We start from the raw sequence: 14,826 nt of genomic DNA on the forward strand, positions 1-14,826 counted from the left end.
GACTCTTGCCTTTTTTAAAATAGTTGCACGATTGACGAAACCAAAATCAATAGTAATATAAATGTATCTATCTTACTTCCCATCTGTATGGGGATGGCAACCCTAACTTTAATTGGAGCTTCTCCGCTCAGATAGTAAAAATTTCCAAAATGAATTTCCGACAGCATTGTGATAGAACTCCTCCCATGCTGTCCTTAAATTGGTTTGTAAACTGTAGCAAAAGCACTTGGTCTGCATGCGCTAGCTGTTGTCCTCGAGATGTCGGATTGGGGTAAATCTGTCGATCTATAAGCATGCATGGAGCTTGCGACGATCACGTCCTGCGACATGGCTAGTAGACATGGCGTAGGCAGTACAAGTTGATGTCGGCAGCGTAATGGTGGCCAAGCGGCCGTTCTCCTGGCGCTTGTGGTCTCCGAGATCTCCTAGCTGCTGTCGTCGATGATCTCGATAACCTCGATTCTCTTCTCCCGAAGCGCCTTCAGTCTCCGTTCATAGACCATCTCCGCGAGATCCTCGTGGTCTCGCAGGAGCATGGCCACCAGCGAGTTCTTCGTCTCCCTCAGCCGCTCGTAATTCCAGCTCACATGTTCAGCCACTGCCTCTCTGAGGCTGTACCCGAAGCCACCCTCGAGATCTGGGTCAGGCTCAACTCGGAAAGCGACCTTAGCGACAAGGATGATGGAGTCGTCAGGCCAGGGGGCGAGAGCCATGAGTTGACTGGTGGCCCTTTCGGCTTGAACCCAGTGAGACTTGGCTCTGGCCGCGTCGAAGGCTTTACAGAGCTGGATGATTGCGAGCTGATTTCCAGTTCCAGCTTGATCCGGCTTGGTGCTGGAAGACTTGGAGTCTGTAGGTCGATTGCTGGAGGCAGACCGAGCATGGACCACATCCTCGGAAGAAGTCGTGGCGGTGCTGCACACGGAGGCTCTTTTTGCTGCTGGACGACGTACGCAAGGAGCGCGATTCGGCTCAGGATCTTCTTCGCTATCCTCACTGGAAGAGTCACTTGTGACATTGCCATCGGTGTCGCCGTCGCCCGCACTGTCTTCGTCCTCCGACATACTCAGGAAGGGATCCTCTCGCGCCTTGTCGAGTTTCTGCTTCTCTTTCTTCAATCTCTCAAAGTAACCCGCCGGCGGTTGAGCATCGTTGTCGTCCTCGTCAGGAAACCAGTGATGCGCATGTTTCCCAGTGTGAGCCTTGAGCTTCATCTTCTTGGCATGGCCGAACTCTTCGCCAAATTCCCTTTCTCTCTTGAACTTGTCCCAAGGTCTTTTTGCATCTTTCTCTGAACGCGTCATGGCTTTCTTGGATCGTGGCGTGTGTAGATCGGAGCTGCCGTCGGAATCTTCACTCGAGGAGGTGACGATGTTCTGCAGGTCCCGCGCAACAAGTTCGCTCCGCCAGTATCCAAGGTCTGGAAAGACAGGATGGTTGGGAACATTCGAGCCAAGAACGCATGCAAAGGCTTCCTGGAGTTGTTTTTGGTGCGGTCCATCCGAGATGTGCTGCTGGGCCGAAGGGTCGAATTCATGGGTGTCGCTACTGAGGGCCCACGTGCTAGAAGGTAGAGATGTCGGTCAGCATGTGAACACTACGAAGATCCAGGTCCTATTGATCATGGGTTGACACGTGGCTTACAACTCCAATAGTGGCAGTAGCAGCACCGGCAGGTGATAACCTGACGGTCGAGCACCAACTTCGTGGGCTGGAATCATGTCGTTGGCGCATTGTACGGCTGGCCAGCGCGCATTACCTCGATCTACAAGGTGGTAGATTGCGTCATTGCTCGACATCTGTGAAGTTCAACACGACCGATGAAGTGAATCAAGATCTTTAAGTGATTAATTTGGGAGCTGGGTGGTCAGTAGAGGTGTGGTTAGGTGAAGTGAAGAGGTCGCGTTGGCTGCAATGGCCAGAAAGCGAGCTGTATGTGACCGACCGATGTGAGAGGCTATGGAGAGACGGAGGGTTGTGGGGCTGAAGACATCGGATCTTATATCAGGCGGGCTTCTGAGACTCGCAAGCATTTTGCAAGTGCTGTAGCTGCTTTAGGAAAGCGAGACTGGTTGTAGCTGCTTCATTGGTCAACCACAGCGGTATTGGATATGTGTACCGTATTTTTTCAGGACTAATGCGACATGCTGTAAGGGTCATGAGAAAAGGAGTCGATCCTGAGAGTCCATATTCCATTTCCTGCACGATCATGCACTGGGTACGGAAAACCACTGCAAAGGTTCCGACTGCGTGTTTCTTGTCCAAAACCATCCAGCACTGGCACGGCCATGGATTTGCGCATAACTTGCAGGGGGCCAGACGGAGCCACTTCTGGATGCGTGAACCGATGCATCATACCACAGTACTCCATTTTTGCACAGAACCGTGTGCTTGCAATCAATATCATTTCCTTTTTATTGGATGATCGCCCGCAAAACCCAGAAATCCGAGGATGTCGTGCCCCAGCACCAGTAAAGCCACCAACACTCCATCTTCCCCTCGTGCATTCGTCGCTTAACGGTAGGACTTCTGGTATCTCGCACGAGCGCCGGGACCGCCGAACTTCTTGGGCTCGCACCTCCTGTTGTCGGCAACGAGGAGGGTACGGTCGTACTGGACGAGGGCCTGCTTGAGCTGGTTCTTGGAGTGCTCATCGACGAACTTCTGGTAGTAGGCGATCTGTGCAAATTGGTTAGCGATCCGCTGGGCCTAGGGATTCCCCTGGAGATGGCACGCACGATGGACTTGGCGATGGCCTGGCGGATGGCGTAGACCTGGGAGGTGTGACCACCACCGTTGACGCGGACACGGATGTCGACGTTGGCTGCGCTGGCAGTTAGTTCCCAACCCCTTCAGATCCCAAAACCGTAGGCGAACGCACCGAACTTGTCAAGGCCGAGGATCAGGAGCGGCTCGTAGACCTTGAAGCGCAGGATGGCGGGCTCAACGAGAGAGAGCGGGTGGCCGTTGACCTTGACAAGGCCCTTGCCAGCCTTGCAGTGGGCGACGGCAGTCGCGGTCTTCTTCTTGCCGAAGCATTGCACACTCTGAGGGGCGGACATGGTCGCTGAAGGTTGGCGAGATTGGTGTGCCGGGTGGATGTCGTGGGGGAGTGTCGTCGTCCGCTGTCGCTTCGAAGTCCAGTCGGGCGCGCTCTGAATTTGCGGTGGTTTTCGCTAAACGGATTGTGCGCCGCCGTCGCCGAATCGCCGACGCCGATCTTATCTAATCACTTGGCTGGTCTTTACATCGCCGCCAAAGCCCTGCCGCCGCAACCCGCACTTCCTCGTTCTCCCCGACTACCGCCTCTGCGCGTTCCGGAAACAATGTGGCTTCTCCCCCACGAGCAGCCCCGGCGCGCGCCACCCACCACGCTCTATGCGTTCGGCTCCAATGGCTCCGGGCAACTGGGCCTAGGTCACACTGAGGATGTATCAGAACCGCAGCCTGTCGCAGATACCCATCGCTTTCGCGACCAGCAGCCAACGTGGATGGCGGCTGGGGGGAACCACACTGTAGTACTGACGGCCGACTGCGAGATGCTTGCAGCTGGCGATAACTCAAACGGACGCATCCCGTGGCAAGACTTGTCCGCTGGACTTCCCAGATTCACCGACAGCTTGGTACCGAGACTACCTACCCCGCCGTTCGTCAAGCTCTGCGCAGCTACTTGGGAGGCATCCATGCTCGTATCCGAAGACCGCGTAATGACCTGCGGCACAGGCAACCATGGGGAGTTAGGCCAAGGCGAAAACGTCAGAGAGTCGCCATGGCCCCAGAAGATCCCAAAGTTCCCTCCAGCAGAAAGTCGTGTAGTTGACATTGCCGCGTGCATGAGCCATACCGTGGTTGTGCTGGACAACGGAGAAGTGTACGGGTGGGGCAATGGACGCAAAGGGCAGTTGGGCGAGCCTGCAGCAGTCGTTTGGTCGCCTCGGAAGATCGAAGGCATACCTTTTCATGCAGTCCGCGTCACCTGTGGGCGCGAATTCACCTACGTCGCTGGCAACGCTCGCGAGGGCAAGCACCTTGTTCTCGGATCAGATAAGTTCTCTGTGAAATCAGCAGCCCCCGTGGACATCACAGATTACGTGGACATCGGATCTGGCTGGAGCAGCATCTATGTTTTGCTCAGAACTGGCCGAATCCTGGCATGGGGGCGAAATGATCGTGGCCAGTTGCCCCCAAAAGACCTCCCTCCCATCGAGTTCATGTCCATAGGCAGCGAACACGTGCTCGCGAAAGTCAAGGACGGGAGCGTTGTGGCATGGGGGTGGGGCGAGCACGGGAACTGTGGAAAGCCTACCGATGCAGCTGGCAACGTGGTCGACAGCTGGAATGAAATTAGTGTCAGGGGCGAAGTCAAGATGATTACAGCTGGGTGCGCGACGAGCTTCATTCTTACGCACGACGACGGATCAATTCAACAGGAGAGTGAGGCTTGAATTTCACGCACGTTTCAATATCCAGCACAGTAAAGTCAGGTATGTCCATATATTACGCTTCATGAAGACAGACGTACGCCTTAGTAGGCTTTGCCAAGGCTGTCTTTGTCACAGTGAAGCGAGTGACAGCTCCTGTCAACCAAAGTTGAATTGCCAAATATACATAACTCTATATACACGACCTCGTTCTTATTGCGGGGTTCAGCGACGCGCACTGTAGCTAGGAGGACAAATCGTGTGGGAGTCTACCCACGGTGAGCGGACGGGCTTAGAAGAGTGCGAATGATAAGGGGGACATCGGTGTTGCGCGGCAGTGCGAGATGACTTTCTCCATCTGTAACGTCTTTCCTCTTCGAGGAAGCGACCTGATGATAAGCACAGAACAAGGACTTGGACGAATCGCTCTTATCTCCAAAACATGCCGGACGGCTCTGACTGAAGACAGACGGTCTGCCACTGCGGTTTGTTCGTACAGCTTGAGGATGTCGTCGCATCAAGCAAAAGACGACGCGACAACGGATCTGCATCTCCATGACTCGAGGAGCACAACGTGGGAGGCTTGTACTACGTAGTAGGGTACAGTCCCGCCTAGAAGGCTGCGGCTTTCACAGGACCGGGGTCATGGCAGTGTTTGGCGGTTTAGCAGATGTCTGTACGAGCTTGGTGCGAATTTCCAAGATTTCGGTACCCGTCAGTCCATCCGCCTGATTTCAGTGGCATGACTGGATTGAGCGCGTCTTTGGATTACAAACCCCGCGAACAAGCATGGATGGGGTCCAGCTGTTTGTCTGGTCAGCCGCTCCGTGTTATCGTTCGCTGTTTGCTCGGGTCCATATGGGGGCTTCAGTGCTGTGGGCGAAGGCAGGCGGTGCTGCACTCTAGGTCGTGCATGTTATTGAGAGCAGCCATGCACCCGGTCCTGGGCCGGGGCAGGCCAGCAGCAGCAGCAGCACCGCAAGGCGCCAGACTCAGCCTAAACCGGGCTGGAGGGGGCAGTGAAAAGCTAGCCTGCGGTACAGTTCCCCACCCCCGGCGTCCCTCAGGCGGCTCGGCGCGGCGACTCGATGACGCAAGGCCGCCCCCAGGGCCCGCGGCATGGGCAAGGCTTGTAGGCGTTGCAGGGCTCGTGGGCACGTAGCTCTGGGGGGCGCGAGAGGGCATCTGCTGGAGGAGCGGCGGGGCTGGATGGGGCAAGTCGAGCACGCGTCGCAATGCACGGCAGCGGCGCGATTGGGCGGGCGCGGGCTTGGGCGGGCGGGCTTGGGGCGGGCTTGGGCGGGCTTGGGCAGACGGGCAGACGGGCAGACTTGTTGGGCGGGCGGGGACAGCAGACGGCCCGGCCGAGGGCAGCGTTAAGGTTGGCGCACAAGGTCGCAGGAGCGGGCGAGCGCGCGGGCGGCTCTGCAGCGCTGGAGGGCGTGTTTGGCGTGGAGCAGCCCGCAGCCCGCAGCCCGCAGCCCGCAGCGCGCGTGATGTCTGGGGCGCGCTCTCGGCGCCCGAGCCCCAGGTACAAGGGGCATCGCTCGCTCTTCACCACAACAACAACAGGGCAGGCTACTGCTAGGACCGCTGCGAGCGACTGGGGTCGGCGGAGCTGGCGGCCGGCGAATCGACCCCTCTATACGCATTACGTAATAGTTAACGTATAACAATCGGTTGCTCTCCCTTTTACTCACTCCGGCAACATCGAAATGCCGAACAAGGTAGCTCTTCGCCCACGCCCTCGAGCGCTCCCGCAACACGGCCTCTGATCACAGCCAGCAGGTCCGCCTCAACCCCGGGCACCACCCCAAGCGTTCCACCCCGCGGCGTCGAGGTACCCAGCATGCGCCGCCGCCGTACGGCACCGAGCCCTTCGTTTCCACGCAGGCACCGCCGATGCAAGCAGGAGTCTCGATGCCCGCCGCACATCCATACCAGCCCACCATGATGCCCGCCGCCCACTACCCTCCGCAGCCTCACCCTCCTCCAACCCACCCGGCCCATCCGCTGCACCAGCTGCAGACCCAGGCCGCCCACCACCAACACCAGCCGCCGCCGCCGCACCAGCAGCAGCCGCACCAGCCCCAGCCGCCCGACCCCGACGACCACCACGACCACCGCCGCCAATCCCACCAGCAGCAGCAGCAGCATCAGCATGCCAATGCCCCGCCCGACCTCGACATCCCCACCCCCCGCGAGGGCAGCACCTACGCCGACTTCGAGGCCCTGCGCTTCGCCGTCAACAGCTGGGCCCTGCGCGACAAGTTCCTAACGCGCATCCACAAGAAGGACCAGACGCGTGCCATCTACCAGTGCCGCCACTTCCTGCAGGGCTGTCCGTGGAAGCTGCGCGCCACAATCAACAAGGACACGGGCGTGCTGACCGTGTCGTCGGTCGTCGCCAACCACACCTGCACCCGCGACGTCTACGAGGATGCCGACGGCAAGCCCAAGTACGCGAAGCGCGGCGTGCAGCACACCCAGCGCTGGGTCAAGGATGTCATCCAACGCGCCGCCTTCCACGTCTCCCTGGACACGGAGCCGCGCGCCATTGTCGACCTGATTCGTGAGCGCTTTGGCGAGGAGATCACCGAACGCCTCGCCGCCAAATCCAAGCAGAGTCTTCTCGAGGCTCGCGGCGAGGCCATACCCCGCCGTCCCAGCCACAAGCAGCCTGGCGCCGGCCCCAACAACACCGACCTGGTCGACCGCCAACGCGACTTACAAGCCGCAATGGAAGAGTCGAGGCGTGTGGATCGCTTGGCCCGCGAGCAGCAGGCGGTGCAGCAGCAGAGCGTGTCAATGCAGGCGGTGCAGCATCAGCAGAACCTGGTGGCTCAGCAGCAGCAGCAGCAGCAGCAGCAGCAGCAACAACAACAACAACACCATCACCAACAGCAACAACAGCAGCAGCAACAGCAGCAGCAGCAGCAACACCACCACCAGCAACAACAACAACACCACCAGCAACAGCAGCAGCAGCAGCAACAACAGCAACAGCAACAGCAGGCGCTGACTTTTGATCTTAACGGGCACGATATGAACGGGGACCCGATGCCATCCGCCTCTGCGCAGAACCAGAATGAACGTCCCTTTGTTTTCGAGAGTGGTGTGCGCGTTATCGGGCCCGCAAGTCCGCCGCGCACATCGCAGCGTCGCCAAACCATGCCTGCCACCTCCTCCCTCTCTGCCACAGACTATTCCTCTTACAACACGTCCAACAGTACCAATGGCTTTGGCAACCTAGTTGGCAATGCGGGCCCCGGTCCGTCCGCATCCACGGCTTCAAGCACGACCGGCCGGGCTTCTGCGCTCCCCGTGTCACCTGCCATAGTCGAGCCACCGCAGCTGCAGCGTCCCTGTCCGAATTGCTCTGGCTCGGGCATGGTGCGGGCCAATGCGCCCAACAATAGGACCGGTGGCGGCAACGAGGAAGAGACTGATGAACTATCTCTGCTGCAGAAGCAGGTTCATATCATAGGAAAGCAGATAGCGCTGATGCAGCGGCGTCGTGCTAACGGCGCTGGTTGAGCAGAGGCATTGAGTCTGGCAGTGAGCCCCGCTCCTGTACCCCTAACTCGTCTTTATTTCTAGTTTCCACGGCGACATGAAAATCTCTCTCGACCCACGTTGAGAACAGCGGCAGCTTCAGGCGTATCCAGCGCCGTCCGCGAAGGGCGGAGCGGGCGACGCTCGGCACAGTGCACATGCGGGCGGGGCCAACCCCCCCGGCGGGCCAGTCACTTTCTTTTTATTTCCTTGTACTGCACCAGTGACAGCCACTGGACTACGGACCAAGTGGCTGATCCCCTTGTCAGGTTTTTTGGTGGGGTGTGGATGGAATTGGTGGTCCGGAGAAAGATCCGGGCTCAAACGAGTCCTGCGCGCTCACGCACATACTTTTCAAAACACACGCACACACACACACACGCACGCACGCACGCCCCTTCGCCGTGGGAACCCAGATAACTTCTTGTACGATATTGGGGGAGGAATTTTGGAAGGCCCCGCTTTTTAATACAGTAGGAGAGACAGTCAAAAAGAGCGAAAGTTACAGCCGAAAACCTCGCACAGCAAAGCGGCATCGCAACCGGCCGGCTCCCAGCACGCACGCGCACATCCACATACATATCATTGGATAGTTTTGATGCACAGAAAACAAAGCGGGTGCTGTGCTTCTCCCTTTTTTTTTTCTTCTTTTCTCTATTTCTATCTTTTTTTTTTGATACCGTCCTCCTTGGATGAGCAGAGAGAGCAAGGACCACCACGCACACACGCACACACGGCGGCGCATGCGGGGGGACAAACAAAGAACGACGAGCAACGCGGAGATGAAACGCTATATTGAACGGCCCCCTCAACCCTTCTGTAATCAGTACTTATCACCTCGAGGCAAAGAGAGAAGAAGCGAGCGACGACGACGACTGAAAGTTTTTCCCATTTTTATTTTTATTGTTTTCTCTTGCTTTTTGGGGCAGATCGTCGATTGAGCATCGTTATACATATTTCCCCGTCCTGAAACGACGACGATGACCGATTGACCGGTCTCATCCTCCATCCAATTGCTCCATGAACCGTGACTCCTCTTCCATGAGTGAAAGAATGTAATAGATTCTCGTGGCGGGTACGGAATATAACCTGCTGTGTATCAAGAAAGGAACCGAATGTGTCTCTAAGCAAGAATTCTCTCTCCAACGCAGTCAATGTGTGCAACTTGACCTGAGATCATGTTTCCCCTTCTATGCCAACGCCCACAATCCAAGAAAATGGAGAGCCAAAAAAAAAAAGACTAGTTGTACAAACAAACAAAAAAAAACCTGAGCACCATGTTGGTTTTGGGGTATCATCCTGAAAGAGAGCCTTCTCTTTCCTTTTTCCTGTGTCCCTTTCCCCCCTCCCCGTGGTAATCCTACATCGCTACCCGGCCAGCCGGGCGTTCAATCACTATCAAACGGATCGTTCTCGATCTCCCACCGCTTCTTCCCGAGAGCGCGCTGCCGCCTCGGGCCGGGAAGCAGCACGTTCGCCCCTTTGCTGGGCGAGCGCAGCGGCAGCTGGACCTTGGGCGTCAGCGAAATGCCAGCGCCCATGCGGACGGCGTTGCCATCACCAGGAGGATGACGGTGGCTCTTCGACGGGCTGCGCATCTGCTGCTCGCGCTGCAGCATGTCGACCTGCCTCCGCAGCGCCGCGTTCTCGTCTTCTAGCTCGCCGATGCGCTGCTGCTGCTCTTCGTCCCGCTCCCTGCTGCTTGATCCCGCCATTTCTTCGTCTTCATCGTCACCGCCATCTTCCCTCACCTTTACAACCCCCTTCGTCAAGATCTCCACCTTCCGATCCCAATGCTCGTCCGCCCGATCCGCCTCCTCGTCCCAACTCGCCTTATATCTCCGCTGCAAGCCCTCCAGGCGGCTTTCGTACTCTGCATACAGCTCCTCGCGCAACGCGGCTTCCGCATCAACCGCGTTCTCCTCGGCAGCGCGCCAGCCCGCTTCCGCCTGGCGGCGGCGCTCGCGCTCGTCACGCAGCTGAATGTGCAGCACGTCGAGGGCGTCGGCAAGGCGGATCACCTCGGTCAGGGTGTTGTCGAGCTGTTCTTCGAGGGCGTGCACGATGGAGGGCGTCATGCGGCCATTGCTGTGGCTGGTGGCGGGGCGGCGGGGTTGTTGGTGCGTCCCGAGTTGAATGGTGGAGGTGACGGAGGGGACGCGGGGAACGGTGACTTCGCGGGCGAGGGCCGAGTAGCGGAGGATTTGCGAAGTGGCGTTGTAGTCGCCGAGCGGGTCTGCGGTGACGACCATGATGGCGCGTTGCGGGACGCGGTGGGAGTGGTGGGAGTGGTGGGAGCTGTTCGAGCTGGGGAAGGAGTTGGCGAAAAGCAATTCTGTCAGCTTGCACTGTCTGAAGGGCATCACGGCGCGTTTGTTGTTGCCGTTCCCGTTGGCAGCGGCCTCGGCGCTGATGTCGGATTGCATTTGCATGCATTGGCCCAGGTACATGAGCGACTCGTTGATCTTGCCCGCTTCGGCCAGCGTCTCGCCGGCAGTTTTGGCGTTGCGGGCGCGTTCAGAGCCTGTAGATATTGCTGTCAGCCTTGCTATCTCTTGGTTCGAAGCTACGAAGTAAGGAGTGGAGGAGTGGAAGTTACCGGCAAGATCACATATGGTCAGGGTGCTGCTGCTCCAGGGGCCCCTTGTGGCCCTGTGGCGCTTCTTGACCTCGACGCAGAAGAAGCCGTGGCTGCGCGAGCTGACGGCATTGCTGCCGGTACCCGTGACCTTTCGCTCCAGCAGGCCCGTCTCCAGAACCATAAGCGCCTCGTCCAGGCTGCTGCAGATGATTTTCTTGAGGCCGGCGACCTGCTTGCGGTCTGGCGAATGCTCGGTCGGCTTGAAGAGCAAGGCACGGCGGCGGCCACCGTTCATGAGCTTCGAGCTCTGAGAAGCGCCCGTGAGCAGGTCGAAGATGCGGTCGTTATAAACTTCGAACATGGAGACGACAATGGCGTACTCAGCCGTCTGGTCGACGTCGACGGCGATGTCGTCGACGGGCGGGTGGTCGGGCATGTTCGAGAGGCGCGGCATCTGATGGCGTTGCTTGGAGGCGAAGGCGGCGGTGCTGAGGAAGGAACTGTTGCCGTCCTTTGCGGGTGATTTCATCTTAGCTGCTGTACTACGTGTGACGCGTGTAATGCTCTCTGAGACGAGACTTTTGGTGCTGAGGAACGGTAATTTGGAAGGAGATGATTTCTTCTCATTGCCGAGCTGGCTGAGCTTTTGTACAAGACTGGAATATAGGCTGACGGAGGGGGTGTGGGTGGGAGTGGTGGTTGGTGAGCATACCAGTCCTGGCGTCTGGGCTCTGGAGGCCGCATGGGAGTCTCCGTAGAGGGCATCGAGGTAGAGCGAGGCGGGGAAGACGTGGGCTTCGGAGACATCGGCGGCGGCGATGGAAGGGAAGGTTGACGACGAGGTGGCAGGGTCGACGAGCAGGTCGCCGATGTTGGCGAAGAGGACGTCGAGAGCCATCTGGGTCATGCCGCGCTCATACTTGGAGCCCAGGATGGTGTGGCTCTGTACGCGGTTAGGTGCGTGTCGGAGGGGCAGTCCAGGCTGCGTCATACCTTTCCCGAGCCCGTCATGCCCAGGGTTGCCAGAAGACCGTCGCGGCCCTCGTGGCCCTCGGGGCCCAGCACGCCCTCAATGAGGGGCACCAGGCCGGTGCCTTCGAAGAGGTCAAGCTGGGCGGCATGCTCTTCGAAAACCCTGGTGAAGGCAAAGCGCTCGACGGCCTTCTTGCGACGGTCGTTCTCCGGCGGCTTGATGGTGATGTGGGAGGGGAACTCGGTCTGCGGCGCCTCGATGTCGAGGAAGCGGGCTCCGGCGGTGGCGGGGCGCAGGCGCAGGTAGACCTCGAAGAGCGATGAGTTGGCCATGGCGAAGCGGCTTTGGTGTGACGCGGGCGTGGTGGTGGGCGTGCAACGGCGGGCACAAAAGGCGACTCAGGCAGGTGCGAGCGGGTAAACAGCGCGTTGGCACGACGACACGCGGCCGGCGCATCCCTTGTCCATTCCCGCCCTCGCCACCAACCACACCTCATTCCTGGCTTCTTCCTCGAGCACCCGCGCAGGGCGGGCCGTCTCAACGAAAAAGAGGTCGCATCGGCCAGAAGCAGTGCAATACTGGCGACACTGTGGCCGCGGCGATTGAGCGGAGCTCAGCGCGCCGCTAGACCGATTGCCAAAAACTGGTTTAATCAACAGAAATGCCCCCGTAGGGGCGTTCTAGAGATTAAACTAAAAAGAACAGCTACTACACTTGATCTAAGCCAAAAGGCGAAGAGAGCTGGAGAGGGAAAAGAGGAGTGTCTGGTCGAGGAGGCCGGGCCTTTAAGAGGACGGAGGGCTGGCGGGCTGGCGGGCTGGCGCGTGAGCCGGCGGTGCAGGGTCCGCAGGGCAAACGAACGGTCGGGTAGCCATGACCGCATTCAGGCCGCACGTGGTGACTTGTTTGGGAGGTGGTGGTCATCGTGGAGGCGGAACGGACCGCTCAACACCATGTGCACCGCCCGCGTGATGCAGACGAAGTGGTCATACCTACCCCTGCACCCACCATAGGTCCTGATGACGTCGCCCCTTGCAGCCATATTCCAGCCAGGAAACCACTTGTCACTCACTGCGGCAGGGGCCAATGGGGGCTGGCAACTTCTCAACTGTGGAAGGACCTTCTCGAAACACAGGCCCACCTGGTCAGAACACCCAACTGATAGATCACGCGTAGCCACCGAGGAAGAGCGAAGCAATCCCCCAGCACGATGACAACAAGAACAACAACCCTGCACACCAAACTCCACTGACCTCTCCAAACTGGAAATCTACCATTCCCAACCCGCAAGAGACTGACAGGGGCGGCCGAAACAGAGAGCTCTGGCCAGGGCTGCAAGGTTCCGGAAAGGCACAGAATCACTCAGATGTACCCACATACATATGCACGCATGTGAGATTCTTCACGAAAAGGATCGACAAGGGATCAGAAACCTGAAGAAGTCTTTCGAGAATCACAAACACCCTGCAAACCCACTCACCCTGCCACATCCCGCAGATACCTTGCCTTCCGCTCCTTCCTCTTCCTGTCCACAGCATGAAGCAGCTGCGGCCCTTCAAACGCCACGACGCTCCACAAGTAAAAAATAACCAGCACCACGACGAGCGGGATCATCAAGCCTAAGTTGGCAAAGTTGGTAGCGGCGCTGACGGCGACCAGCTGCGACAAGACGAGCCACATGGCAATGTAGAAGACCAGCATGCAGCGCGCCAGCGGCAGGTCGTAGACGCTTCCGGGCGCGGCGATGCCCGACGCAGTTGTGGGGCGATGGGGCAATGGCAACGGCGTTGATTCCGCCGAGAAGTCTGTCGTCATCGTCGTCGTTGGCGAGCGTGTCGCTACCATTTCCGTCTCGCCGCGGCTCCCTTTGTGAGAGCTAGACATTGCCGAGGAGCGCTGGCTCTTGCGGTGACGTTCGATCTTTTCTTTCGTCTCTGTGTGGAATGCGTCAGAGTGCCCATGTTCGAATGCTCGCTGCGGCGTTTTCGCTTACCAAAATATGCTTCCAAGCCCATCAGAGCGGGCAGAGCCAGAAGAACGAGGGGCAGGATCTGCCCGAAGCCCCATTTGTTGAGAGTCTCCGTCTCCTGGTCTTTGCGGTACGGGACGGTGTAGTCTTTGCGGATGGAAATCACCTGGCCGATACCAAACGTCGCTCCGAACAGGAGCCAAATGAGATGCCACAGGAAGGAACTTGCGAACGCTCTCTCGATTGCGCCGGCGAGGGAGAAGAAGCGTGCGATCCAGACACAGACGTGGCGCAAGAGTGACCATCGCCCGAGGGGCCCGTTGCGAAGACGATCGTCCACGGCTTGCATGACTTTGTCGAGTTTCTCCAACGAGTCGTCCTCGGCCGTGGGTTCTTGTATCTCCAGACCGAGAACGAAGGCTATCTGTCGGGTGGGCCAGCTGTACGACGACTTGACGTTCGCCGAATACAGGGATATCATCCTGCTTGCATAGGACAGAATAAGCCAGGCGATGATGAGGCACAAGTTGGCGATTTCGTATCCGTCGATGGGAGAAAGCTTGAAAGATTTCCTCAGCGCGCAGCCGAAATAGATGTCCGTAGACGAGTGCTGCACGCTTTCCGAATTGCTTATGATCTGGGCGACAGCCAGCATGAACATCATGGCGACCATCATGACGGCTCGGAAGTTCCGGGCGATGCGGTGGGTATCAAAGTGCTTGGTCAGAATGGTAAGTGTAGCCAGGTGGGTGGTGGATGAGAACCAGGCGAGGGCGCCGGCCATCTGGAAAGAGTAAATGGAGATATCGCACGACTTGGTGTAGATGGTGACCATGATGGCGATGCCGGTGACGAGCTGCTGATCGCTCATGGCAAGAATGAAACGCTCCAAGGCGGTTGACCATTGTTTGACCAACTCTTCTTGGAATTGCGTGTGATGCAGGTGTGCCGAGGACAGACGGGCACGCAGTTTCTTGATCCGGGAGAGACTGGGGCTGAAACAGAATTTCACGAACGTGGTTACGGTCACGGTGACGGCCTGGTCGACATGGTTTGTCTCGGTGCCGGGCAGGCATTCGCAGAGGTAGCCAAGGATAATGGCCAACAGGGAGAAGGCTGCCGTGGCAATGAACGAAACAAGGACCTTTTGGAGGATGGCTTAGTGTGGGCAAGCAAGACCGGGTTTAGCCAATTAGCAATCGAGACTTACTCCGATACCAGCGATGTCGACGTCATAAGGGTTGTCGGTCCCACAGGCTCTCGTGACGCCGCAGTACCTGAAGGGTTCGTCGTAGGAATCGTTTGTATAAGGGAGAGACATGGTGGA

At 58.2% G+C, this 14,826-nt stretch overlaps 6 protein-coding genes across 6 annotated transcripts; 2 read left to right on the forward strand and 4 right to left on the reverse strand.

Moving 5' to 3' along the window:
• Positions 1 to 425: 425 nt before the first annotated feature.
• Positions 426 to 1,721, reverse strand: BKCO1_2000236 (uncharacterized protein; the record flags this gene model as incomplete). Its single annotated transcript, XM_020272437.1, has 2 exons — positions 426 to 1,563; positions 1,645 to 1,721. 2 exons carry the CDS (start codon positions 1,719 to 1,721, stop codon positions 426 to 428), a joined length of 1,215 nt encoding a protein of 404 aa, XP_020134706.1.
• A 793-nt stretch (positions 1,722 to 2,514) lies between these two features.
• Positions 2,515 to 3,062, reverse strand: BKCO1_2000237 (40s ribosomal protein s16; the record flags this gene model as incomplete). The annotated part of the gene is made up of 3 exons (XM_020272438.1): positions 2,515 to 2,679; positions 2,739 to 2,824; positions 2,882 to 3,062. 3 exons carry the CDS (start codon positions 3,060 to 3,062, stop codon positions 2,515 to 2,517), a joined length of 432 nt encoding a protein of 143 aa, XP_020134707.1.
• Positions 3,063 to 3,326: 264 nt separating this feature from the next.
• BKCO1_2000238 (alpha-tubulin suppressor protein aats1) lies at positions 3,327 to 4,445 on the forward strand (the record flags this gene model as incomplete). The annotated part of the gene is made up of 1 exon (XM_020272439.1): positions 3,327 to 4,445. The coding sequence occupies one exon, from the start codon at positions 3,327 to 3,329 to the stop codon at positions 4,443 to 4,445; it is 1,119 nt and encodes a 372-aa protein (XP_020134704.1).
• Positions 4,446 to 6,371: 1,926 nt separating this feature from the next.
• Positions 6,372 to 7,958, forward strand: BKCO1_2000239 (transposon mutator sub-class; the record flags this gene model as incomplete). Its single annotated transcript, XM_020272440.1, has 1 exon — positions 6,372 to 7,958. The coding sequence occupies one exon, from the start codon at positions 6,372 to 6,374 to the stop codon at positions 7,956 to 7,958; it is 1,587 nt and encodes a 528-aa protein (XP_020134705.1).
• Positions 7,959 to 9,364: 1,406 nt separating this feature from the next.
• Positions 9,365 to 11,862, reverse strand: BKCO1_2000240 (kinesin family protein; the record flags this gene model as incomplete). Its single annotated transcript, XM_020272442.1, has 3 exons — positions 9,365 to 10,500; positions 10,576 to 11,500; positions 11,551 to 11,862. 3 exons carry the CDS (start codon positions 11,860 to 11,862, stop codon positions 9,365 to 9,367), a joined length of 2,373 nt encoding a protein of 790 aa, XP_020134810.1.
• A 1,144-nt stretch (positions 11,863 to 13,006) lies between these two features.
• BKCO1_2000241 (uncharacterized protein) lies at positions 13,007 to 14,820 on the reverse strand (the record flags this gene model as incomplete). The annotated part of the gene is made up of 3 exons (XM_020272443.1): positions 13,007 to 13,464; positions 13,524 to 14,643; positions 14,710 to 14,820. 3 exons carry the CDS (start codon positions 14,818 to 14,820, stop codon positions 13,007 to 13,009), a joined length of 1,689 nt encoding a protein of 562 aa, XP_020134809.1.
• Positions 14,821 to 14,826: the final 6 nt, after the last annotated feature.

This window comes from Diplodia corticola, assembly GCF_001883845.1.
Source record: "Diplodia corticola strain CBS 112549 chromosome Unknown scaffold2, whole genome shotgun sequence".
Taxonomy (NCBI): domain Eukaryota; kingdom Fungi; phylum Ascomycota; class Dothideomycetes; order Botryosphaeriales; family Botryosphaeriaceae; genus Diplodia; species Diplodia corticola.